General features: G+C 43.6%; 1 protein-coding gene across 1 annotated transcript in view; it reads left to right on the top strand.

Annotated features, from left to right (window-relative positions):
- The first annotated feature begins 4,446 nt into the window (after positions 1-4,446).
- Positions 4,447-26,044, top strand: part of CLDN19 (claudin 19) — a 39,358-nt gene continuing 17,760 nt past the window's right edge. Inside the window, exon 1 of the mRNA XM_066606739.1 lies at positions 4,447-4,963. Within this exon, the coding sequence (XP_066462836.1) occupies positions 4,741-4,963 (223 nt within the window). The 5' untranslated portion in view covers positions 4,447-4,740. The remainder of the gene's footprint in view (positions 4,964-26,044) is intronic.

The following is a 26,044-nucleotide window of genomic DNA, read 5'->3' as shown; positions in this document are numbered from 1 at the left end:
GGAAAAGGCCTCAAGTTTGATCTTTGCTATAGAGCATGCCCAAACTCAAGGCCCGCGGGCTGAATCTGAAACGCCACATCATTTTATATGGCCCACAACTAGGTCCAGATGCAGAAGTACCAGCTCTCCAGTTTCTCTGGAGGACGCAGAGAGGGTGCCATCTTGGATTCTGAGCTCCAGCGCACCTTCACACCGCTCTATTCATCAACGCCCATGTGATGGCACAGTTCTGATGGCCATAACCAATCTCCAAGGTAGAAAGCTTGGTGCTAAAGAGGTGGAAGGGGAGAAACCCATCATCATGCAATGGTGTTTAAGCTGTCAGTATTACGCGTGTAATACAGAGCATAACTACGCCTGTGTGAATGAGCCCTTTGAAGGCAACCATAATGCTGATGTGGTCCTCGGTGACAATGAGTTTGACACCCCTGCTGTAGAGCCCGTATACAGCAAGATTGGGTACCAGCGCCATCTTCATACATGTGCCACATGACTTTCTCCTGAAACTTTGAAGCAAGGGTGCCATGCTGCACCCAAAACTACTATGGACCCTATGTAGAACTCTTTGCCATCCATGGATGGTTTATCCATGTAATGTTCATACTCCATAAATGGCACAATAGGAAGGCAAGGGATTTAGGAATTTATCCTCTAAAGTAAATGATAAAAAACACATTTTTTTGCAAGTTCTACCCATAAAACTGAATTAATGGAATCTCCTTCATACGGATCACACAATGGGTCCTCACTGTCTAAACTTTGTTTCTGGGCTGCACAACTCCATGATTATATGGATGTGATTTCATTCTGCAGCACATGCTGCTCAATAAATCATTCTCAATGAATGGCTTTGTTGCAAAATCCTGACGTGATTGAGTTTGGACCCACACACATGTTCATTAACCCACTGAACTGGAGAGGGAAGACAAAGCATTCTCTACTGTGGAAGCTCCGGGGTCATTCTCTACACATAGCAGCATCATCGCCAATCCCATATACATTCACTGACCATAAGTAGGGTACGTCTGATCCCATCCTACATACGCTGACAGCTAATTATCCCTGCCTAATGTAAGATTAACCCCTTCAGGATGTTTCATCATTGCAAAATGAGAGCTATAGCGTTTTAATTTTCTAGCACCGTATGAGGGTTTGTTTTTTCAAAGGATCAGTGGATCACAGGCCCACACATGGCCTCCCTTCCAACCCATACATTCCTCTGTGTGTCGGCTGAAAGGATTTACTACGCCCTGCTGGAATGTCGCAGACACTTTTTAGTGCAATACAAGTATTAATTTTTCTCTCTTTGAGTCACCACACTCTTGATGGTTACTGTCACTTTAAAGGGGTTTTCCAGTTGTAAACTATTGATGGCCTGTCCTCAGGATAAGTCATCAATAGTAGATTGGTGGGGGTCAGTTGCCTGGCACCTCAACAGATCAGCTGTTTTCCAGGCCAGTGGGATTTTGCACTGAGACGGTTTCTATAAGAAGCAGACAGCTCCATTCCTACTGCAGTGGCTATGTTTGGTATTACAGGCAAAGTTCCCATTCATTTCAATGGGAACTTGGCATGCAATACCCAGCCTCACCACTAAAGTTTGCAGTCCCTTGCTAAGGCCTAAGACATCAGTTCGTGCTCAAGATGGCAGACAGCTGTGTGTAGATATCATGCAACAATATGGTTCCTTTTGCGCATCTGAAGTCCACCATTCACACCGTCCATATCAAGGTCATTGCCTCTTGCAGATATCACACAAACTAGACAATAACTTTGCTATTACGTCTTCCTTGTCTCTTGCTGTAACCTGCACTGCTTGCAGGAGGAGGATAACCACAGACACGGATTTCTAGTTCAGTCTTATCAGTTCCTTCAGCTGGCTTCCTCCGATTACAGCAATCTCCCAGTCTGAAGGCCTAACCACACTTGCCTTTTTTCCATCTGTTTATCGTACTGACTTTAAGAGTGTGTCCCGGCCTAACCACAGGTCTCCGAACCTGAACTTGGAGCATTATATGTGAAAGTGATGCTTTAGGTTCGGGTTCGGAGACCCGCGGTTAGGCTGGAACACACTTCTGAAGTCCATATGTTAAACAGATGGAAGAAAAGCCAGTGTCGTTGGCCTCTCAGTCTCTACTTGACTTTTGACCAAGTTTGGCAACCAGTCATATTACGATGCCTAAACAATGTTCTGGGACAATATACAACCACTCTCTGAGGGACCACTTTTTAGGCTTCCAGCTCCAGAACCTGTCTCACTGGGCGCTGAATGCAGTAGGAACCACTGGGCACAGAAGCCATGAGCAACCCCTTCCCCAGCTTGGTACCACTCACATCACACTGTACAAATCCCTGTACACCGCTTTGATATGGGTGCTGACTGCGAATAGAACTGCTCTCCGCTACACTGGTGAGTGGGTAGTGGGGCATCATTCTCCCTCAACCCCACCCACCAGCTGGTGAGTGCGGGACACAGTGTCCTCTATAGTATAAACAATTAGGTGTCAAGTCCCCCTTTATTGACCTACAAATATTAATGCCTTAGTGTGTTATGTGGTCATCCAAACCAGCACAGGACACTATAGGGCACACCTGCACAACTTGGCAAACCTCTTGGGGCAGCCTGAAGTTTTTTAGTGGCTCACTCTGTAAGTAAGCTGCTAAAAACTTATTCTATACTTTAGACTACTGTGCAAACTGCTTTTCTAAGTTGTACAAGTTTTTTAACATATTTTGCAGGTTTTCTTACCATTTGCATGTAGTTAATGGAAATTATTAGAATTCTCGTTAGCGATCAGTTTATCCTAAATGGCACGGCATATACAGCATTAGCTCCCCTGCTAGTGAATATGAGCGTGGACCTCAGTTGGTTATGTTACTACTAAGGCCTCTTTCACACGAACGTATGCGTTTTTTACGTTTGCCTGTACGCACCGCAAAATTGCATGAACGAAGAATAACCGCAATCAAGTCCCGATCTTAATTTGCATATTCTCGGCCATTCGCACAGACGGCTGCTGTGTATCGGCAAATGAAATATGCTGCAGCGTGGAAATCCATCGCTCGGCAGAAATCCTCGGAGTGACTGCTAATGCTGAAACAGAGCCGGCTATCTTCTTTTCCCAGCATTGGATACGGGAAAACTCCTCCTTCCCTTTTTTTTCCCAGCGTCCATTGAAGTCTATGGGAGTTTCCAGCGTATCTTGGCAAAAGATAGGGCAAGACCTATCTTTTGACGCAGCGTATAAAATTGGCGACCGTTTTAGGAACCTAAGAAAGAACCCAAGCAGAAGAATCACATATAACTTTTTACACAATGCCCTTACTGCATCAAATACTGTAGGTTGAAAGATTCTACCACACCGCCGCTCCCAGGGCCCACGGGTCCTTCCTTAAATTGAACGATAGTCATATGACCAGCCATGCGCTGCGCAGCACAGCTGGTCACATGACTGTCATTCACCAATGGTCCTTTGCTCTGCACAGTCATGTCATGCTAGCCGCTATGGTGACTAGCGGTACAAATTAGGGCAAAAGTGATATGACTATGATGTCAAGAAGCTAGCGACTAGCCTCCTGACAGCATAGTCTTGTCACAGTCCATGGACTGCCATAAATCCTCTGTCGGTGGCCCGCGGGTCGTATGTTGTGCAGGCCTACTCTAAGGCATATATATATAGTATATCTCAACTCCAACTACAGATGCCGTGGCGCCACATTTCTAGTATTGCAACAGCTACCGTCATGTCAGCACAAGGGACCACGTAATGACCCTTCCTGACTGTCATCTCTTCCTCCTGCGGAATGACCTCCAGCAATGGTGCCACCATTGGGACAGCAGTTCGCTAGCTTCTACCATAAGCACCTGGGTTTCTCAACCAAGTGTATGCTACCTACAGTTCGACCCCGGCCAACACGGCCATGTCACATTAACATATGGTCACAAATAGTCGTAGCACCGGCAATGTACGTGAACACCATAAAATCTTTTTAATGAAGTGGCCATATGATAACTGGGTTGGACGGAGGCCATGTATGCCCTGAGACTTGTTCATAAAAGTGAAAGAGTTTTAATACAAGTGAATTAGAAAGTTAATTTATTGAAGTAACATTACGTTGATAGCAATACTTGAAGATGACATAAACCTAGACATACCCTTTAAGTGCAACCGCAGGAGGAGTGGCCTAATGTCCATATGTTTCTTCCTAGGGATTCGATTTCTTCCAATAGTAGGTTAAATTATTGCACATCCCGAGTTTCATTGGCTTCTAAGCTTCCCAGCTGCTGATAATAATAACAAAGTGGTCATATAATGTAATGATAACGTCACTCTCCAGTTTACAAAGTGTTAATCCTAAATTCCACAAGTTCTGCCTTTTCCTCTGTGGGTGTTCCTATGAATTCCATTAATCTGAGGACCGTCCTCCTTCCATTCTGCAAGCTGCTTCAAGACATTAGTGCATGTATTTTTTCATCTTCCTAGAACCACTTTGTCCCCTAAGTGTCCTAAAGAGTCGGCCAAGTGTAAACATGAAGTTCTGGACAGGCAAGTGCCCCATCCACATGTCATCTCGGAAGAGCGCTGCCATGCCTTGCTACTGAACCGCATCATCCTCCTTGCAGCAAAGTGCAGGCGAAGTGACTATAACCACCATCATCTCTCCAGTCGATAACTGTCAATTAAGGGGATTTTCTTTCAATTATTTGAAGTCATTGAACTTTTTTTAACTTACTAAGTTATGGCTAATTCAGGGATCCAACTCCTGGGTTACTTTCTGGCTCTGGGAGGATGGATCGGGATCATCTCAACGACAGCATTACCTCAATGGAAGCAATCATCCTATGCCGGAGATGCCATCATCACCGCAGTGGGATTATATGAAGGCTTGTGGATGTCATGTGCTTCCCAAAGTACTGGGCAAGTGCAGTGCAAAGTCTACGACTCTCTTCTCTCCCTGGAAGGTATGTAAAGTGACAACCGATGAAATATCAGGGGGTCATAGATTTATACACTTAATTATGAAAATGTAATATTTAATTAATATATGACTTTACATTTATGTCTTACCAGTAATGTTCAATAGCACCATCATAACACTGTATGGGAGTAGCTGAGGGAGGGTTGGCGGGGCATATGCCCCAAGTGTTGGGTGCCAGTGGGATCAGTCCTTATGACCCTACAACAGGTCAGGTTTTCAGGATTTCCTCAGTATTGTACAGGTGATGTAATTATTGCCAGAGGTGTTCTCTCTATAGCATATCTTCAAATCATAACCTGTTGGGGGTCGTGAGGTCTGGAGTTTGGGAAAAACTGTTCTATATAGATGTGACACATATGGGTGATGCATATACAGGGGGTAGTCAAAAAGACGGATCCAGCGCTATATCTCAATACTAGTGTCCTATATTGAAATGACAATAGCATACTTGAATAGGAAGGCATGGATGCACTACACTATGGTATGGCGTAGGGGCTCCTGGGGGCTCCGGAATATGGATTTCAACTTTGTGTTGTGGCCCCTGTTAGAGATAGAGAGTAAAAACCAATTGCAAAGTTGAAGAGTAGCATGCGAGACGCAGAAATCTACTTCCTGAGTCCCGTGGGACCGCTGCTATGTCTGAAGTAGGGAAAGCGTAATGGAAGTGGCCTGCTTCTGCTACAATGGGGCAGATCATCCAGGAAGTCATTGACGGTCATCTGCTGGAGATTAGGGTATGATCCAGATTGAGAGTCCCTGGAATGAACACCGGTCCAACGACGGCTCCATGCATGTATCGTAGTAGGAGGAGGCCACTTACAGTACACCTTCCTTACTTTAGCCATAGCAGCGGTCCCACGGGACTTTGAGAGACGCAGAAAGCGGATTTCTTCTACTCACATGCTACTCTTCAACTTTGCATTTGGCTTTAACTCTTTCTTACAGGGGCCACAGCACAAAATTGAAATCCTGTTCCAGGGCCCCCAGGGGCCTGTGTGCCATACCATCATGTAGCGCTTCTATGCGTTTCTATTCAAGTACACTATTGTTATTTCAATATAAGACACTCGTATTTGGATATAGCGCCGGATCTGTCTTTTTATTAACTACACCCTGTATATCTTTTTTAACTATTTAATTTCTTTTAACTAATTCAATTCTTTGCATTATATCTGTATAGTAATTATAATCATTTGTATTCATACTGTATAATAAAAGCATAATGCAAATAAAGAATGACGCAAAGTAAAATATATTGAACAGTGTAATAATCATTATTATATCCCTTATCACAATCCTTTGTGTGATTAATATACTGTATGCTATGCTTTCCATTCATATCTGTTGCTATCATTTTGCATAATTTAGTGATTTAAGCTAAGAAAATGAAAAAGAAGAAAAAAAGCATTCTGCATGTATTAATCGTCTGCGAGGTTTACTGCGCCGCTCATTGGAAAATCCAAGGACAAAGGAGAGTTTAACATTCCAGCCTAATTAGCTTGAGCGAGATTTATAAGGCACGATGTACCTAACCTCAGACTCCGCTGATGCCAAAGACATGTTAATAATGATTACTGTAACAATCACTATTTATTCGTTAGCCAATAAAGGGGATCCCATTTACACGATCACATTGTTTCTCTTACAGCCCTTTTACCATAAGCGATTTTCATTCATCGACTCGTGAACAAATGAGCCATTTAACGTAAACACGGCCAACGATTTAACAATTAAAGATAATTCATTCACTTATCGGGCGTTGTTCATTTTATGCAGGCATAAAAGTAATTGTTCGTCCTTTGGCAGTTGTTGCGTGTAAAAGGCGATCATTCAGTCATTCGCAAACCGTTCCCAGGCATTACAAGACTCCCCTGATAGACCAATGAGGGACTGAACTTGCTAAAATGAAAACAATTATTTAAAAAATGTAAGTGAATGTTGTTTGAAAGCAAACAAGTCCATCGCTTGTGCTCGTTTCAATGATTAATTTCTCCGTGTAACAGGACCCTTACTGAGAACAATAGCATTTTGTTCTAGTATCTAAGGCCGCCTTCACATGAACGTATGCGTATTTGCGCATGCCCAAGCGCTGCGTATTTGCGGAATGAACAATCCTTTTTTTTGTGCGCGTATCGGCGTATGTTACTAGACTTTTTGCGCCGTAAGGTATGTTCGTTTGCACGCAGCAAACAAAGACGCACCGATTGAAATGGCTAATTAGTTGCAGATGTGTTCAGAATTGCGCAGTGCTTCAGACATCCCCTTGCACACTTGTTTGCGCACCCACCATTGACTTCTATGGGGACCCTTGAGCGTTATTCATACGAGCGTTTATACGCAGCTATTGTAGCCGTATCAAAGAATCGCAACCATCTGGAAAAAAAAAAACGATTTTATACGACACGTGAAAAGATAGGTCTTGCCCTATCTCTTGACAAGATACACTGGAAGCTCCCATAGACTTCTATGGGAGCTGAAAAAAAGGGAGGGGGTGGGGTTTAGCTACATTCAGCGTTGGGAAAAGAAGACACCTGACTCTAGTTAACACTTTCAAGTCATTCTGAGGATTTCTGCGATCAATGTGTTTCCACACTATGTAATTTTTTGCCGATACTCTGCAGCCGCTCGTGTGAACGGATGAGAAAACACTAATTAAGATCGGGGCTTGAACCCCTTCCCCGTGCATAAACATAACAGACACTTCAATTATCATTTGCCTTTGCGTTACCTCCTGGTTTGCTCTCTGAGCGCATGTTGCATATTTTGTCCTTTGTTTCCAAGTGATTGATGCTAGTTGTGGACTACTGGTGTTCTCCATGATTGGATGTCCTAGCTGGTCAGTGAATAATAACCATTGGGCTTTATACTACGTGTCTCTGGACTCTTGGTGTTTGGGTATCCTGATCAGGTTACCTAATCACCAAGTGAGTTTCTTCTAATAATTTTGGGTACTTTACAATTCCATCAGAATATGGGGCATTGCCTTTTTGACTTCGTAATTATTTGGCCAATGTGTAATACCACATTTCCCCTGTGGCGGAGTAGTGGACACTAGAAAATCCATGGCCGGCGTTAACTTCCTCCATCTGTATTCGTAGATTGCTGTGCAGCGTCCCATAGAGTTACCCCGGACGCAGGGCATATGTTGAGGAGCGGGGAGGGTAAAATGCTGGCTTTTCACGGCTGCACTTACCACGCTCCCTCCCGGAGGGACACCCATAGCCACAGCCAGGGCAGTGCTGGGCCTTTTCTGGACACCCCTAGGAGAGCGATGCCTAATAAATGGTAGAACAGGGATAGTAGTTGTCACACGTGACGCCACCATTCCGATACACACCGGAATGACTTTCGGCGGAGAATAAATTAGCCGCAGACAGGTATAACGTACCTCAGGTCCCTGGGAATGGTCATGGCCTGGAACAACTTCAGCAGTACAAGGCAAAGTAGACAAACTTCCAATTGCAGGCATTTAGACAGACTTGATTAGGAGTACCTGCACACAGCGATCCCAGGCTTCAGGACACTCATGTGTGAACAATTGAAGACACGTACCTCCACCTAGTGGTCCCAGACTTCAGGAGTCAGGACGCTTGGGCATGAGCAATTGAAGAAGACTACCTCTACCGGCGGTCGCAGACTTCAGGACACTCGAGTGTGAACGATTGATAAGAGTACCTCTGCACTGGGCCTTGGGGAAAACTCCACTTACTTCTCTCTCACGCTCTCTCTCCAATTGGGGCTCACTCCTCTCTCATTCTAGATCAGGTAATCCAGGGAACCTCTCCTCCTCTTCCATTCTTCACTACATCAGGGTTAAAGGTACCCCCATGTAGCTGGCAGTCTTTATCAGGAACCCAGAAGACATGGACCTCTTCCCGCTCTCAGACACTCCTATTCATACTCTCACCCATACCACGTGACAGGACATAGATTGATACATTCACAGGCAATCTGCAGGCTCTTGCAAACACTTAACCCATCACACGCTGCAGCTGTGCAATACACATAACAGAATGACTAGACAGATTTGCACACCACACCTACATAAGACTTGACATGAATGACATGATTGAGGGGGCCAGGAAGGCATGTACTGGGCCACTACAGCTGGGCTTTTCAGAAGCCAGACCTATAGAAATAAGCTAAAAAGGGATTGTCTTTGTGAGACAACCCCCTTAAAGGGATAGTTCAATTTTATAGTATTATGGCATGGTCACTAGGATATGACATAACATTATGATCACTGGGGGGTCTGACACCTGGGACCATCGTTGAGCACAAGAACAACTGTACCCTCTGCTGATAAGTCGTAACAGCCGCATTCAAGTGAATAAGGCTGTGTTGTAGATCCTCGCGCAGTGGGTGGCCGGGAGCATCGCCGTGTAGGCAAACGCTGTGAAGTGCAATTTTGCATAAATAGCGCCTCTGCTCCTACACACTGAGGGTCCAATAGTGGTTGTAGCAATTGGACCTCCACCAATCAGTAAGTGCCAGCATGTCCAGTAAGTCATCATGGAAATATCTCTTGTAGTAAAATACATAGAATTAAATGTAAAATGTTTTGGATAAATAAAATAGAGATTATTGATCCCTTTTAAACAATCTCAACGTAGACTCATACTGTATGGCTAATAACTGCTACCCAAATATTATTACACCCTTCGTTGCAATTCCGTTATGAGCACATGACCAAAAAAGCTGATTCTTTTGTCTCTCAGGGCAATAGGCAACATTAGAATTTTCAACTTGCTTAATAAAGTTGGGTTTACATGGAACGATTGTCACCTAAATCAGGGTTCCCCAACTCCAGTCCTCAGGGACCGCCAACAGGTCATGTCTTCCGGATTTCCTCAGTGTTGCACAGGTGATGTAATTATTGTCGGCGCCTCAGACATTGCCACAGGTGTTCTTACCATAGGATATCATGAAAACATGAGCTGTTGGGGAGTCCCTGAGGACTGGAGTTGAGAAACACTGGGCTAAATGTCACTGCTATGGTTGCTAGGTTCATCCATTAATGATTGCCTGTTTACTCTAAACGGAGATGGGTGACCGGAAGAGATCTCTGGTGCACTCCGCCTCCATTCAGTGAGTGATCATTGCTCATATGTGAAAGAACAGGAGTGATAATCTTTGAGACAGCTGCTGGGCGCTTAAAGGGGTTTTCCAGTTCTAAACTATTCATAGCCTATCCTTAGGATAAGTCATTAATAGTAGGTTAAAAGGGGTCCGTTATTTGAGATCCCCTCTGATCAGCTGTTTTCCGGGCCGGTGTGTTCATGCACTGAGCTGATTTTTGCGGGAAGCAGACAGCTCTGTTTCCACTGCAGTGGCCAGGCTTGGTATTGCAAGAAGTGTTACCATTGAAGTGAATGGGAATTTTGCCTGTCATAACAAGCCCGGCCACTGCAGTGGGAACGGAGCTGTCTGTTTCCTGCAAAAATCAATGCAGTGTATGAGCACTCTGACCAGGCAAACAGCTGATCAGAGGGGGTCCCAGATAGGCGGACCCACACAGATCTACTATCAATAATAGTCTATACCAAAGTTAGGTGATCAGTAGTTTACAACTGGATAAACCCTTTAAGTGCCTGACAATCATCCTGTGTAAAAGTACCCTAAGTCCAATTTTTAATAACTTATATATAAGCTCTTTATGTGGAACTGTTTACTGAGATCCAGATAGGCGATATCCACGGCAGTCCCTTCATCCTCCGCTTTTGTGACATACCCAAAGAAATCAATGCGATTAGTTTGACATGATCTGCCCCCAATAAAGCTGTGCTGTTTAGAGTCCAACAAATTCTTTCTTTTTAGGTGTTCAGTTATGTTCCTTTTTAGGAGAGCTTCCATTATTTGAACTGCTACAGCCATTAAACATACAGGCCTGTAGTTACCCAGAACTACCTAATAAGTTATAAATATATTTTCCTTTTTCTGTTAAATCAAAGACCCCCTAAAGTGTCGGTGTAGTGTTCCCTTTAAATAAACTATGAGGCTTCAACAATCGGACACACTATACCACAGAGCTCCATTTACCTCCTTATTGTCCTAATCTACATTACACCACTTCATGAACCATAGAGGACTATCAGTGGCACTGGCCTTATCTTGTTTATTCAGGACCTTCCTGTTAATATGCATGAAAGTTTGATGTTCATACTAAGATTTTAGCTGTAAATGATATTAATATCCATCACAACCATTGTTATTTGTAGATTGCCGAGAGATAATTCTGCTTCCCGCAAGCAAAAACATGGAACATCAACATTGGCTTTATAGAAGAAGGAAATGATGAATTCTGCAAAAGTTAAACCTTGATTTACACCTTGTCCCAATGGGTCACCTGAAGGGCAAAGGAAAGCCTTGACTAACAAAGGCCAAAAATGTCATTCTAAGGAAATGTACAGTGGTTATATAAAGTCCCCACACCCCTGGTAAAATGTCAGGTTTTTCATGTTAAAAAATCCGCCCCGTTATCTGTACAACTCCAATGAAAAACGAACTAAAATCATCCAGGGTGCAAAAATTAAAACAATAATACTAAAATAATGTGATTGCTTAAGTGTTAATACCATCCTGTCAGGACCAGGCCTCCTTGCCCGCACTGCCGGTCCTACCACTCGGGCTGCAAAAGTGCAGCGCAGGGGAACCCTGGTTCTGGTGGTCTCCCCTGGCCGCCATAATTCTGGTCGCCACTGGGTTGCCAATGTCCCCATTACCATGACTACTGGGTGCGTTTCCTCAGTCTCTGTCTGTTCAGCAAGGCTGTGGGCTGGTTTTCCCAGCATCTCTTTGATTGGGCCGTGCTGCTGTCAGGCTCCTCGCCCCAATTAGCTACTAGGGCGGCAGTTCTGACAGCATTTACACGTTTCTGTTTCCTTCCAGCATTGCCAGTGTATGTTTGATCTCAAGCTGCACCCTCGTACCTTTGGATTGATGCCCTGTTGGGACTTCCTTGCCCTGACCCTTTGTACTACGTTCTTTCTTGTTGCCCACCCGGATTGCCTGACCTGATACTGTGTTTGGTAGTTTCCCTGCTTGTCTGTTGTCTGACCCCCTCCAGCATTTATCTTGTTAGTTGTTCTCCCTGCCCCGCATCCCTAGAGAGCCTAGGGACTGTAGCCCAGTTGTTGTCCTGAGGCCTAGCCCAAGGGGGCAAGTAGGTAAGGACAGGAGTTGCAGGTAGTTTTCAGGGACCTCCAGTACCCGAACCCCAGCTTCCTGACACATCCTATGTTTGGGGATGGGGTTGTGTTCAGAATTAGCCAATCATATTTAACCTCATGATAAATAGTAGTCAGCCGTTATTTACAGGGATTGTGATTGACCCCATATAAAGTTCGGCTCTTCTATAAGAAGTTTCCTGACATTTACTTAGTTGGTCTGTAAAGGCACAACAGTGACATTACCAAGAACTAGACGTCCCTCAAAAATTGATGAAAATACCAGAGGAAAATTGCTCCATGACGCTGCCAAGAGCTGACAGTAAAGGAGCTGCAGGAGTTTCTGGCAAGTACTGGTTGTGTAGTGCCTGTGACAACCATCTCTTGTATTCTTGATATGTCTGGGCTGTGGGGTAGGGGGGCAAGATGGAAGCCATTTCTAACAAAGAAAAACATCCAAGTCCTGCTTTGTTTTGCCAAAACTTACATCAAGTCTGACAGAAGTCTGTGGGAGAACAGGTTATGTCTGATGAGACCAAGGGGGGGCTGTTTGGCATTAATTCCAAAATATATGTTTGGTACAAAGTCAACACTGTACATCACCAAAAGAACACCAGACCCGCAGTGAAGATGGTGGAGGCAGCATTAGGCGTTGCACTGTTTTTCTGCTGCTGGTACTGGAGTTTTAGTCAATGTGGAGGGAATTCTGAACATTTCCAACTATCAGGCCATGTTGGCACAAAACCTTCAGGCCTCTGCAAAAAAGCTGAAGATAAAAAGGAATTTCACCTTTCAGCAATTTTCTTCTGGTCTTTTCATCTGTGAGTTGACCTGAAGAAGGCGCTACACACGAGATGCCCTCACAATCTGACAGATTTAGAGCTCTTTTGCAAGGAAGAGTGGCCAAAGGTTGCCATGCGAAGATCCACCATGCTGACAGACACTGATCCAAAAACACTGAATGCCGTCCTAAAGTCAAAGGGTAGAGCAACAAAGTATTAGTATCAGGGTGTGCCTATTTATGCAACCACATTATTTTACCTTTTTTTTTTATTTTCCACCCAATATGATTTCAGTTTGTTTTTCAATGGAATTGTAGAGATAACGGGTCACATTAAAAGTGGAAAGAAATCTGAAATGATTCATCTTTGTCAAATTTTTTAACTTGAGAAAAAACATGGCATTTTAACAGAATTGTGTAGAGTCAGACTTTTTAAACCCACTATAGATATTAAGATTTGTCCGGGTCCTGGACAATTTTTAAGTATAGGCTTAAATATATTAAAACAACAATCATTGTTGGGGAACAGATACCACCTGACCACTGCAGGCAATCAGAGATTGCAGTGGTCAGGTGCCATTCTCCTGGCGTGACATCTCAGATGCTGGGAACCATGATGCCAGGAAAACGGTACGTGTCCAAAGGGCCTCTCATTGGCTGCAGTGGTCAGGTGGTATCCGTTCCACAGCAAAGACTAGGAGGACCACGGGGCTGCAGCGCTAGATCTCTGGAGCAGAGGACGGGTACAGTAAGCACCCTCGCTTTTGCTATACTTAAAAAATCACCTGAGAAATGGACAACCCCTTTAATAATTTTGTTAAAGAGGACCTGTCATGTCCTCATGTCAGCGGGGCTGGCTGCATAACTTTGCAGCCATGGCCTTGCTGACTCGAACACTGTCTTTCTTTTAGTTATACTCACCCCCATTTCCCTGTAGCGGCTCTTTTTATATTCAGCACCCGATGCTGTGAATGTGTCAAGTGGGCCGTCCTACCACTCACTGTCAATGAAAATTGAGTGGGAGCATTCACAGTGCCAGGAGCTAACTTTAAAAAGAGCCAGTACTGGGGGAACGGAAGTAAGTATAAAGAAAAAGAAAGACATCACTGAAGTCAGCATGGCTATGGTAACAAGACAATGCAGTCTGCCCCGCTGACATGAGGATAAGACAGGTCCTCTCTAAAGGGGTTGCGTGATTAAAAATAGATTTATTTTTTAAAGATATTTTATTTTTAAAAAAACAGTAAAGCAAAAAAAACGATATAAATTTGTTATCGTAGTAATCGTTTTTACCCACAGAATGAAGTTATCATGTCATTTTTGTTGCAGTGTGTTCACTGCAAAAACAATACCCCCTCAAAGATGGAAAAAATTGCATTTTTTCCCCTTTCGCGCCACTTTTTTTTAAACGTTTTTCAGTACATTATATGGTACATTAAATAGTACCATTAAAAAATATAATTCATACCACAAAAAAACAAGCTCTCAGATGACTACGTCCACAGCAAAATGAAAGTAATGATTTTTGTCAAAGTTAAGAGGTAAAACCAAAAATTGAAAAAAATAAACGGGCCGAATCCTTAAGGAATTTATGACTGGGCAAGTGATCCAGTTAAGTGGCTGCCACCGCCCAGGCCCCTGTTGCGGGCAGCCGCTGGAAGTAACCGTCCGAACTATTGGCAACAGAGCGCACATCTTGAGTGCCATGATGCATGGAGTTCTGGACGGTGACACTGCGGATTCTGATTGACCACGGAGGTCACCTGGCTTCCAGTGGCCTTTTGTGATGAGGGATGGGGACGTGGCAATGGGAGCCACTCAGATGGGTCCTGGGGACCAAAAACAGATGAGTGTGCTGTCTTTTTTTATTTTATCACTTGCCCAGCTGTTAAGAATTTTTTTCTTTTTCCACACAACCCCTTTAATGAAGCAATTACAAGTTTTACAGTAGGTGGCCAAATTATTTCCTTGATAAATCACCAGATATAGCTGGACCCAGTAGCCCTCATGGCTTGTGTGTAGGGTCCCACTCCATGTACTTTACTGAGTGCTCTAACACCTCAACTCTAGCTCTCACACAGGCCTTCTGATCCTATCTACGAAGTAAGGTGAGAAGACCACTCCACATGTTCTCTAGTATGGCTGATAATACTGGGGTCATTTTCGTGTAGTAAACACTATTTAGTTTCCACCCCAGTCTTGACTTTTTTCACAAGGTCACATCACTTTGACAATATGCCCACTATTTCCTATGGCCTAAAAGTTCCATGGAAAATGTGGCTATTAAGAAATGCGTGACTCACAGACCTAACTATATTCACTCCAAGTTCTAGGTGTCCGACAGCCACTCGTCTCCATCTCCCTTATTCAGTTAACATATATGTACTACTGGGATAAATATTATTGGGTGTGATAGCTGTTGGCCAAGCTATAGGTTTCATGGTAGGACTTGGAGCTCTCTAACACCACACCAGGATGTATATACTAGAGATGGACCATGTAGCTGCTATGGGACCTCTGGAGAGAGAAGCCGAACCCAGACTGACTTCATCCCTTCAGCCGCTCATATACATTCAAAAGTATCCAGAATGTGGAGAGGAAAATAAGCCACTGTTGGACACTTCCAGCAATAGCTTATCTCCACTGAGATCAGAGTATCGAGCATGCCGGAATTCAACATGCCTAATGTTTTTTTCCTGGCATAGACCAAACAAATATCAGGTGAGCATCATATATATATTAAATGGTTGGCCAGTCCCACGAAAATAAGTGGGTTCAGCCAATTTTAGTTATTTGACAGGGGTAGGATTCAAGATCCCCACCGATCAGCTGATCCTCTGGTCGCTGTCAGTGTAGCTCAGCTGGACATCTGCATTGGTGATTAGAGCCGGAAGTGTAATAGAAAGGCTTTGCTCCCACTGAAATCAATGGGAGCGATGCATTCGATTACACCTCTGGCTCCTTGTTGCGTTCGGAGCTGGAAGAGTAAGAGAAGACATTGCTTCAATTGATTGCGAGCTGCCAGAGGATTAGCTGGTCAGCTGGGATCCCGAGTGGCAGACCCCCACAGATCAACTATTGATGACCTATTATGAGGATAGGTCATCAATAGTAAATGCCTGGAAGACCCCTTTTAAAGTTTTGTCCAGGAGTAAAAAACAGAAACAGTCCTACACCTGTCCATGGGTTGTGTCTGGTATTGCAGCTCAGCTGCATTTGAAGTGAATGTGACTGAGTTGGAATACCACAAACATCTTGTAGACAGGAGTGGCACTATTTTTGGAAGGAAGCAGCCATGTTTTTTTATTATCCTCAACGACCAAAAAATCGGAGAAAGATTAAAAAGCAAGCACCAAGTCCTTCTGTCCCTGGTGGTTAGCAGTGTGGTAGTGTTATCCAGCTTCAGAAGGGGGGCATTGTAATCTTTGCTATGTGGCCCCTTGGCCTCTACATATCCTATCGCACCACACCACTTACACATCTTTACAAGGACAGTTGGAAAGTTGGCCAAATCCTCTGCTGTGATGGGTACTAATAGGTAGAAAGGTACATTTATGATGGTGGTTAAGGACTGAAGAGCCACCCCCTGCAATTCACTCCTAGTTACTACTCTCTTCAAAGGGAAATTCGCATTTTGCACATTGCATCAAAGTATATTTTTGATTTTGTTTCTATTTGTTTTGTTTTTTCAACAATTTTGATTGACGCTCCCTAATGAGTCGCTCCACAATACAGCTTTTATAGGCCAATTACACCATATTTACTCATTAAATCCCATGTTACATTCCCATATCTTGAAATCCTTTCATGTCAATCAATCTTCTTTGTTGCAGCTTTGGAACCCTCTATATTAGATTAGCCCATTCTCCCAGTCCTTTAAATCCCAACAAGAAAGCTCAGACGTCTTTTGATACAAGATGTAGGAAAACAAAGAGATTATTTCAGATGTGGAATGTATTTTGGAGACCGGTCCTTATTTAATTCTGTGCTGTGATGTTGACAAGTCCCTTGTAATTAACCACAATTTAATCATATCCCATAAAAATGAGCAAATTCTTGGAATATTTTCCCCAGCGGCGATATCGCCTTGAACCTGGTGATAACTGTAGCATGTGACATTAGATATTACTCATTGAACCAGACTGGAGGTCCTAGTGTGCTTTTGTCCTCTATGTAAAATAGTATGAATGTTACTGTAAGTAGTGCTTGTTGCTGCACCGACACCAGCAGGGCTCTTGCTAACTGTTTTCATCACAACATCGCAAGGTATTCTAAGAAGTCTACCTTCAGACACCATTCTACATATAGAATTAATCTACATAAACAGTTGAGTAACTTTGTGAATACATTACTTATCTTGTACTGATACCAAGTGATAATCTGTATTATACTCCAGAGCTGCATTCACAATTCCGCAGGCTTCAGACTGGAAGTCTCCCAGCATTCTTTGCTGAATTTGTAATTTGTATCCTGGAAAGTATCCGACTACCTTAGGGGACATAAAATATTAAGGATAGTTTTGTTAACTGTTTCCAGTAACAACCATCAGAATTGTAAATGCAGCTCTTGAGTATGATCCCATCCAGGAGACTATATAGAACTTTACAGTAACTGCCAAAGAAGTCCCCAGCATGTCTCACTTTGACAAAATTTGTAACTGATCTAATCAGTGAAGGTCTGGTATTCTACTTTTATTCTCTTTTTCCCCGTTTTTGCATGTATTGTATGTCCTTTTATATTATCCTTTTTGTAACTTTTAATAAACATTGCACCTTTTCATATTAAAGCTTTAAACTTTAATAAGTTCAGTCCTTGTCACTCTATAAAAACGTACAGACCCTGATGACAGCGCTGACTTTGACTACTAGAGCGCAGTGAGTGCCCGTTCAGCAGTATGTTACCAAACCTTAAGCATCTGTCCTGGCTTATAGTAAGGCGGGCAGTGATGGCGGCCTGTACTTTTGGGGAGCGTAGGAGGTAGGCCAACCCCGTGTCCACGTTATGTGCAGTGAAAGCCCAGTTTGTGACAAACTGGCAACTCCGGATCATTGTAGGATGAGTAATAAAATTTATTTACAAAATGACTCAACTTTTTACACATATTATACAGTATTTATCCTTGAATAGTACTTTTCTTAGCATAGACTTATTTATGAATACGAACATATAAAGGCAAACACTGCACCTAGTAAATTTAGCATTTGGGGACCAACTATTATCACCAAGTGTTTGAAAATTAATTTTGTCACAATGGCATTGCAATTGGCTCCAGAGACATCTCCAAATGGTTTTGCAGGACCTTTGGGGGGCCATTATAATGCTAGAGCTCACACAGCATTTTTTGATACTTTGGTGGACCAGTCTGACCATGCATGAAGTCGCTTGCCAGATCTACCACTACTACATGCAATCTTACTGTTTGAGGAAATCAGATAAGTACATAACTACTAAGTTATTCTTTTCACTTTATTCAGCATTGACAACCATAGTGCCCTATCTCTCTAAGGTAATGGACCATATGCAGCACTGTCTTTGCAGTGAATGGGACTGAGATACCCAGGTGTACAGAAAGGTGTCGGAACCAGGATGTGCCATCTGCTGGCTGCAGGTTGGGAAGGCAGCGTGATAAAAGCAGATTTTAGTAGAACCCCATTATACACTGCAGGAGTCAGATGAGTAGATAAACCCAGAAAATGCAGTTGTCTTGAAATTGTAACTGACAAGTAGCTGCTATAAAGTGGATTTCTGTAATAAGCAGCAATTTGGAGCTGATTTTCTAATTACAGCAGCTTGAAAAACTCTTTAGGATTTAATGATTTGCAGCAAGTGAAAACTTTCGTGGAGAGAAAAAAGTGAACAAAAATCATGTTGCCCAACATCTCTGCTGTGGTGCAGAGTGTTAAAGGGGTTGTCCCGCGCCGAAACGGGTTTTTTTTTTTTTCAATAGGCCCCCCGTTCGGCGTTAGACAAACCCAATGCATGTGTTAAAAAAAAAAAACGTTTAGTACTTACCCGAATCCCCGCGCTGCGGCGACTTCTTCCTTACCTTACTAAGATGGCCACCGGGATCTTCACCCACGATGCACCGTGGGTCTTCTCCCATGGTGCACCGTGGGCTCTGTGCGATCCATTGCCGATTCCAGCCTCCTGATTGGCTGGAATCGGCACACGTGACGGGGCAGAGCTACGAGGACCAGCTCTCCGGCACGAGCGGCCCCATTCACCAGGGAGAAGACCGGACTGCGCAAGCGCGTCTAATCGGGCAATTAGACGCTGAAATTAGACGGCACCATGGAGACGAGGACGCTAGCAACGGAGCAGGTAAGTGAATAACTTCTGTATGGCTCATAATTAATGCACAATGTGCATTACAAAGTGCATTAATATCGCCATACAGAAGTGCTGAACCCCACTTGCTTTCGCGGGACAACCCCTTTAAGGCAGCAGAAATGTTATAATCTCTTGCTCATGGCCTGAAGGTTGTGGGTTCAATCCCAGCAGAGTTCAAGTAGCCAGCTCAAGGTTGACTCAGCCTTCCAACCTTGGTCAGTAAAATGAGTACCCAGCTTGCTGGAAAGAGGACTGGGCAAACCACCCTGCCAAAAAATGTCATGATGTGACGTCACCCTAGTTATGACTTGGTTGCACCAGAGGACTTTACCTTACACAGAGGAGCAGCATGTAATGTCTTAGACAACAATTTCACTATTAGTCTAAAAAGTAGTGCAGCCATCTGAGTAACAGAGGGACAACAGTACAGCTATAGAGAATGGCACCAGATAATATAACTCTCCTCCCATCTCTATTCACTGGAGACATTTTGTCCCACAACTAAAGGGTCACTGAAACTCAAACCTTTCATTATGGGTGCGTTCACACATAGCTCATTCACTGTAGATTTTTTACAGCTAAAAAAGCAGAGCAAATCATTTTCAAAATTCACATTATTTGGTGGAGAACTGGTTTTTCCATTTGCAGAAAATCAGCTACATGTGAACGCAGGCTAAGGGTGCATTCAGACGACCGTATTCACGCCGGCCGATATACGGCATCTCTCTCTGCAGGGGGAGGAGGCTGGAAGAGCCAGGAGCACAGCTCTGAGCTCCCGCCCCCTCTCTGCCTTGCTCCCCCTGCAGAGAGGGACGCCGTATATCGGCCAGCGTGAATACCCAGCTGATATACGGTCGTCTGAATGCGCCCTAAAACTGTAAATTATTTACACAAATGTTAAAGAGTTTGTCCAGGATTAGAAGAACAAAGCTGCTTTCTTTCAGTGCCACACCTAACCACGAGTTGTATCTGGTATTGCAACTCAGCTGTATTGAAGTGAATGGCGTTGAGCTGCAATATCACACATGACCTATTCTACCATTTTTGGAAGTAAGTGACCATGATTTTCTAATCCTGTATAATCTCTTTAAAGGGGTTGTCCCGCGCCGAAATGGTTTTTTTTTTTTTAACCCCCCCCCCCGTTCGGCGCGAGACAACCCCGATGCAGGGGTTAAAAAAACAAACCGGAGAGTGCTTACCTGAATCCCGGCGGTCCGGCGTCTTCATACTCACCTGCTGAAGATGGCCGCCGGGGTCTGCTCCCTCCGTGGACCGCAGCTCTTCTGTGCGGTCCATTGCCGATTCCAGCCTCCTGATTGGCTGGAATCGGCACGTGACGGGGCGGAGCTACACGGAGCCGGCATCCTGCACGAGCGATCCCATTCATAAAAGAAGAAGACCCGGACTGCGCAAGCGCGGCTAATTTGGCCATCGGAGGCCGAAAATTAGTCGGCACCATGGAGACGAGGACGCCAGCAACGGAGCAGGTAAGTATAAAACTTTTGATAACTTCTGTATGGCTCATAATTAATGCACAATGTACATTACAAAGTGCATTAATATGGCCATACAGAAGTGTATAGACCCACTTGCTGCCGCGGGACAACCCCTTTAAGTATCACTTAATGGCTATAGAAACCTTTCTGAATAAAAAATCAATACATGCATATGTTACTAAGCTCATACAGAAAAAGTGATGTACATATCTGTTTTTTAGATTGTGTTTTCCTTCTCATGCACTTAGAAATACTTGTAGTTGGCTTACAGGCTCTTCTATATTCAAGTTTCTAGCTTGGGGGCATTCCCAGAACTAATCAGCTGGTCTCTCTCATAAGGAGGCAAAAGCTCAGCTCCCCCTCCCCTCTCTTCTTTCAGAGGTTGTGTAGCATAACCACACCCACTCAATACTACACAGCTATCTCTCCATACTCTCTATAAGTAACTGCTAGTCTCGTTCCCCCTTACTGCAGATAAGAACATAAAATTCACCCAGAGTGAATTATAAGCCTCTGTAATAGTAGCTTTCTTTGCTCTTTGTCCTCCTGATCTCTTCTAAAGCAGGTTAGGGGAGGAGCTGCTAGTTTACTCTGACTGAATTTGCTAAGATTTCAGTCTTCCGGTCTGCAGTGCCTTGGAAAACAATACAAGCATAGAAATCAAACAATCAGACTTTTTTAAGCTTTTGAAAAAAATCAATTACAAAAAGTCTTCATTTCCAAAAGTACATTGATTTAAAAAAGAATGCAAAGGGGTCCAAAAGTCAGACTAATAGCCAAAGCCTGTTGATTGTAGCTCTTTTAAACTTACAGAGAAATTGGGGCTTTTTTTATTCAGATGTGACCACTGTACTGACCATGACAAAAGTGACCACTGGATGTGCCTCCTTATTGGTTTTCATTAAAGCAATGGATGGTAATTGGTCGATACCCAAACACATCCTTACTCCACAACTACGACTGATAACACTGTCACTTTAAAAAATATGGCTGCCTGCAGAATAGTATAATTCCAAAACCACTCTAATCGTGTAATTATAGCAAACTTTGACTGTTTGCTGTTCTTCTTTTCTAATATGTGGCCATTTTTAAGAGCCACTATAAAGACCAATGGTGATTCTCCGTGTTATGTTGCTAGCATTAGTGGTTATAACTAAGGGAGGTGTGGTGGGGAAAGTGCCATGGGTGCTGGGTGTAGAGGAGGGGGGGGGGAGGATATGTAGCACTGGAGCAACAGGGTCACATATTATTTTGGTACTAGACTCACTTTGCATGGTATAGGGCAGAGCTTCTCAAAGTTTTCTACTCTGACTTCACCAGCCAATCCATAGTGATACCAGGGTCTTATCAGCCAACAAATACTACAAAGAAGCTCCCATATTATTCCCAGCAGCTAAGATGAAAAACCCGCATGTAACAGACACAATAACCCCTAGCAGGACCAAATACCACATTCCAGCACAAAATACCTCTGCGACAGTACTACTGAGTCCACACTGGAAGCAAGACTTGAGATCATGTCATATCATACAGGAGGATAAAGAAGTGCAGCCATATTATCAGATCCACTCAACTCTCTTGGCTTAGGGATGTTCTGGACTCATACAGCATTTTCCTGCCAAGCTTGATGAAGAGAAGTGTCAAGGGGGTGGACAGCTGACACCGAAGGGAGCTAAAGGATGACTGTCCAGTATAAAGAAGAAGATATACATTTATCATCTACATGTCATCCAGCTTCACACTGAATAGAGGGGAACTGGCTCCAGATTCTAGATTCACTTCTGCAGAGCTACATAACCCCATAATGTCCATGTGAAGCAGTTTTGGTACTGGCACAAGCCCTACCACTCTTAGGCCTAAGCTGTAGGTGCACTGGGCTCTCTTGGTGCCGGAACACTATATATCTTACCAGATGCTGAGTAACATGGAATTCAGGCCCACAGGCTCCGAGAGAGATTCTGAAAAATGCCCAGTTGCAGGGTTGTTGCGCTGCTTAGAGATGGGAAGGCCTAGGAAAGAAATGGAAAAATTGGGTAAAAAAAGTTTTTTTTCCATTTTTTTCCAAAGCCATTTTGTATGTTATGTAGTTTAAATACCATATTATTTATCATTGGAAAAGAACATATTCTACACCCTTTTTTCAATTATTCTGGAAAAAAATGGCTTAGGAAAAAAATAGGGGAAAAAACAGTTTTTTTCAATTTTTTACAGGGTTTTATCCAGGCCTTCCCATCTCTAGCGCTACTGCATAGTATTCACCACAGTTTCACGTGAACTGGAACAGCATGGGTGGCAATTGGAAAGCGCTCTTACAAACCAATGGGTATAGCAGCCGTCTCTGTATCCAAACTGAACTGAAGATACCAGACCCTTTCTTTCCGATAGTCCACTCGTAGCCCATGGCAGCAGGTACTTCTTTCCTGCTACCTTCTTCCCACACTGACTGGAGTTCAGCTTCACGCATCTGACCTCTCTCTATCTCACGCTCAACTGTGCCACCAAAATAGCACCGACCCATCTTCCAGTTCCTGCAAACACCCGCCTCCATTTTTAAAGAAATATTATACATTAAAGTATGATAAAGAAAGAAATATACAAGAAAAATAACCATGTTAGATCTATCTAGTAGGAAACACCCCGTTTTACACTTAAACGTGTGAGACCAGGGCAGGTTATCCTATTGGGTCACCTTGGTCTCTATTACCAATAAAACCATTTATCTTGAGCGGGAGGAGGAAGGATGGATCATTACACTGCCAACATCGTGGGGATCAATCTAATACCGCTGAAAAATGTAAGGGTCACCCCCTAAAAACACTTAAGACACTTAGCAGCAGCGGGAAAGGGGAATTAACTACTGGGATCGATTAGCAGTATGGTATTGGCAGATTTCTTTCCATTGATATCCGGCACAGATGGGAACCTGTGCTTCACATTTTGAGAAGCACTGGTATTATATATATATAATAAAATTATATAGCAGCTGCTCATTCGTATACGCATGCAGTGGCCTTGGGCATCTTAGGGTTCTTTTACAATGGACGGTTGTTGGTCTTTCTGCTCCCAACAGTCGTCCCAGCAATAATTGCTCTTGTGCTTTCAGTGCAGTGGGCTGGAGATTACTCTGGTCACCCTCCTCCATGTATGAATGACTACCCATTTACATGGGCCAATCATCATTCATTTTTTATGCCTGCCTAAACTAAATGACGAATGATAAGCAAGCTAATTATCATTTGTCATTCAGTCCCCGGCAGAATTTACACTGAATCAGGGGCGTAACTATAGGGAGCCCAGGAGCCTTGGGGGGCCCATAAGGCCTCTCTTCTCCATATAGGGAGCCCAGTACTATGAATAAAGCATTAGAGTTGGGGGCCCAGTTCCAGGTTTTGCATTGTGGCCCAGGAGCTTCAAGTTACGCCTCTGCACTGAATAATTATCATTCAGATTCCCATGATGCAGCGAGAATCTGAACGATTATCGTTCTGTGTAAAAGGGCCTGGAGGGGACATGGGAGCCTGCAGGAGGAGGAACCATCACCTGGAGAATGAGAGTCTCATGCACTGGGGGGGAGTCACACAATCTACACCAACTAAGGGATTCACCAAAGTCAAAGGTGCTGTGATCTTCTTTACCAGATTGGTCTCTCGACCCCATTGCTGATAATGTGCTCGATCGCATGGCTGGAGCAATGTGGACAGCGGTTTTATCACTTTATGAAAGAATGGGGTTGTCATGCTTAAGAACTTTTATTAACATGGCACAACCAACAGAATAACAGGAATCCTTGTTCAAGGATGAAATAAAGTTCAATTCAAGCAGCAAGCTCAGGCTTCATTTACACGGGCACGACAATTTTTGGCTGGCCGTGTCATGGTCACAGTGTGGCCGAAGATCACGTCAACAAGAGGCAGGTGTAACCATTAGTTACGCTGCTAAACTCCCTCCCACCTCACTTCTCTGGCAGCTCCCATAGGAGTTTATGGCAGCAGCTGCCATATTCCATCTGAAGATAGTTACAGAACTATCTTTTCTGGTAGGCGTTAAAATGTCCGGCCAGAATGCGCACCATATGTGTCATTCTTGATGGCTGGATGTTTAACGCATCAGGAATACACCCATCTGAACTGATGCATTGGAAACCAATGCATCATATTGGTAGCGTATATCGGCCGGCTGTGAAAACGCGGCCGATATACGCTCATGTAAAAGAGCCCTTAGTCTGTGTCTGGTGCTCCCCATTCAAATCCAGAACAAAATGAATTGAATAATTAAATAACAAGCACTTATCAATACGTAGGAAAGTTAGGGAACTCACTGATGTTGTCATCCGGAGGATAGCACAGACTGCATGGTAAGGTGGAGGCTGCAGTTCAAAGATTCAGCTCCAGCACTAGAGAACAGGAGAGGTCCCAGAAGATTGGTGAAGGACAAATGTTATCCCTATTTTCAAAAAAGCAAAAAGGATGAACCCAGGAAACTACAGACCTGTGAGCCTGACTTCTATACCGGGAAAGATCTTTGAACAAATTATTGAACAGCATATATGCAAGTACTTGGATGAGAATGGAGTAATTAACCAGAGCCAGCATGGGTTTGTAACTAAGAAATTGTGCCAGACTAATCTAATTTTCTTCTCTGACAGAATCACCGAATGCGTTGATCCTGTAATAGATATAGTATATCTTAACTTTAGTAAAGCATTTGACAAAGTATCTTGTACCATCCTTATTGAAAAAATGACTAAATGTGGGATTGAAAAGGGCAACTGTTAGGTGGATTCACAACTGGCTGAGTGATCGTACTCAAAGAGTGGTCATAAACAACTGTGCATCCAATTGGAAGAATGCCTCAAGTGGGGTACCACAAGGCTCTATCCGTTTTATAAATGATCTAGAGGAGGGATTTGTGGGTAAATTGCTTACATTTGCAGACAAGACTAGGAGGGATAGTGGAGAAGAGAGAGGATTCAAAAAATATCTAGAGAAGCTTGAACAGTAGGCGGCGACTAGCAGAATGGAATTTAACAGAGAAAAATCCAAATTTCAACATTTGGGCAATATTAATTACAGAATGGGAGGAATTGGGCTAAGCAGCAGTACATGTGAAAAAGCATTGGGTATAATAATATATCACAGAATGAACATGAGTCAACAGTGTGATGCAGCAGCCAAAAAGGCAAACACAATTCTGGGATGTATTAAGAGAAGCATAGAGTCTAGATCACGTGAGGTAATTATCCCCCTCTACTCTTCCTTAGGCCGCCTGCAGACGAGCGGAAATCCCGCCGC

This window comes from Eleutherodactylus coqui, chromosome 6 (genome assembly GCF_035609145.1).
Source record: "Eleutherodactylus coqui strain aEleCoq1 chromosome 6, aEleCoq1.hap1, whole genome shotgun sequence".
NCBI classification, from domain to species: Eukaryota; Metazoa; Chordata; class Amphibia; order Anura; family Eleutherodactylidae; genus Eleutherodactylus; species Eleutherodactylus coqui.
Note: the sequence above shows the minus strand (reverse complement) of the source record. Positions and strands in the feature narration are given on the sequence as shown.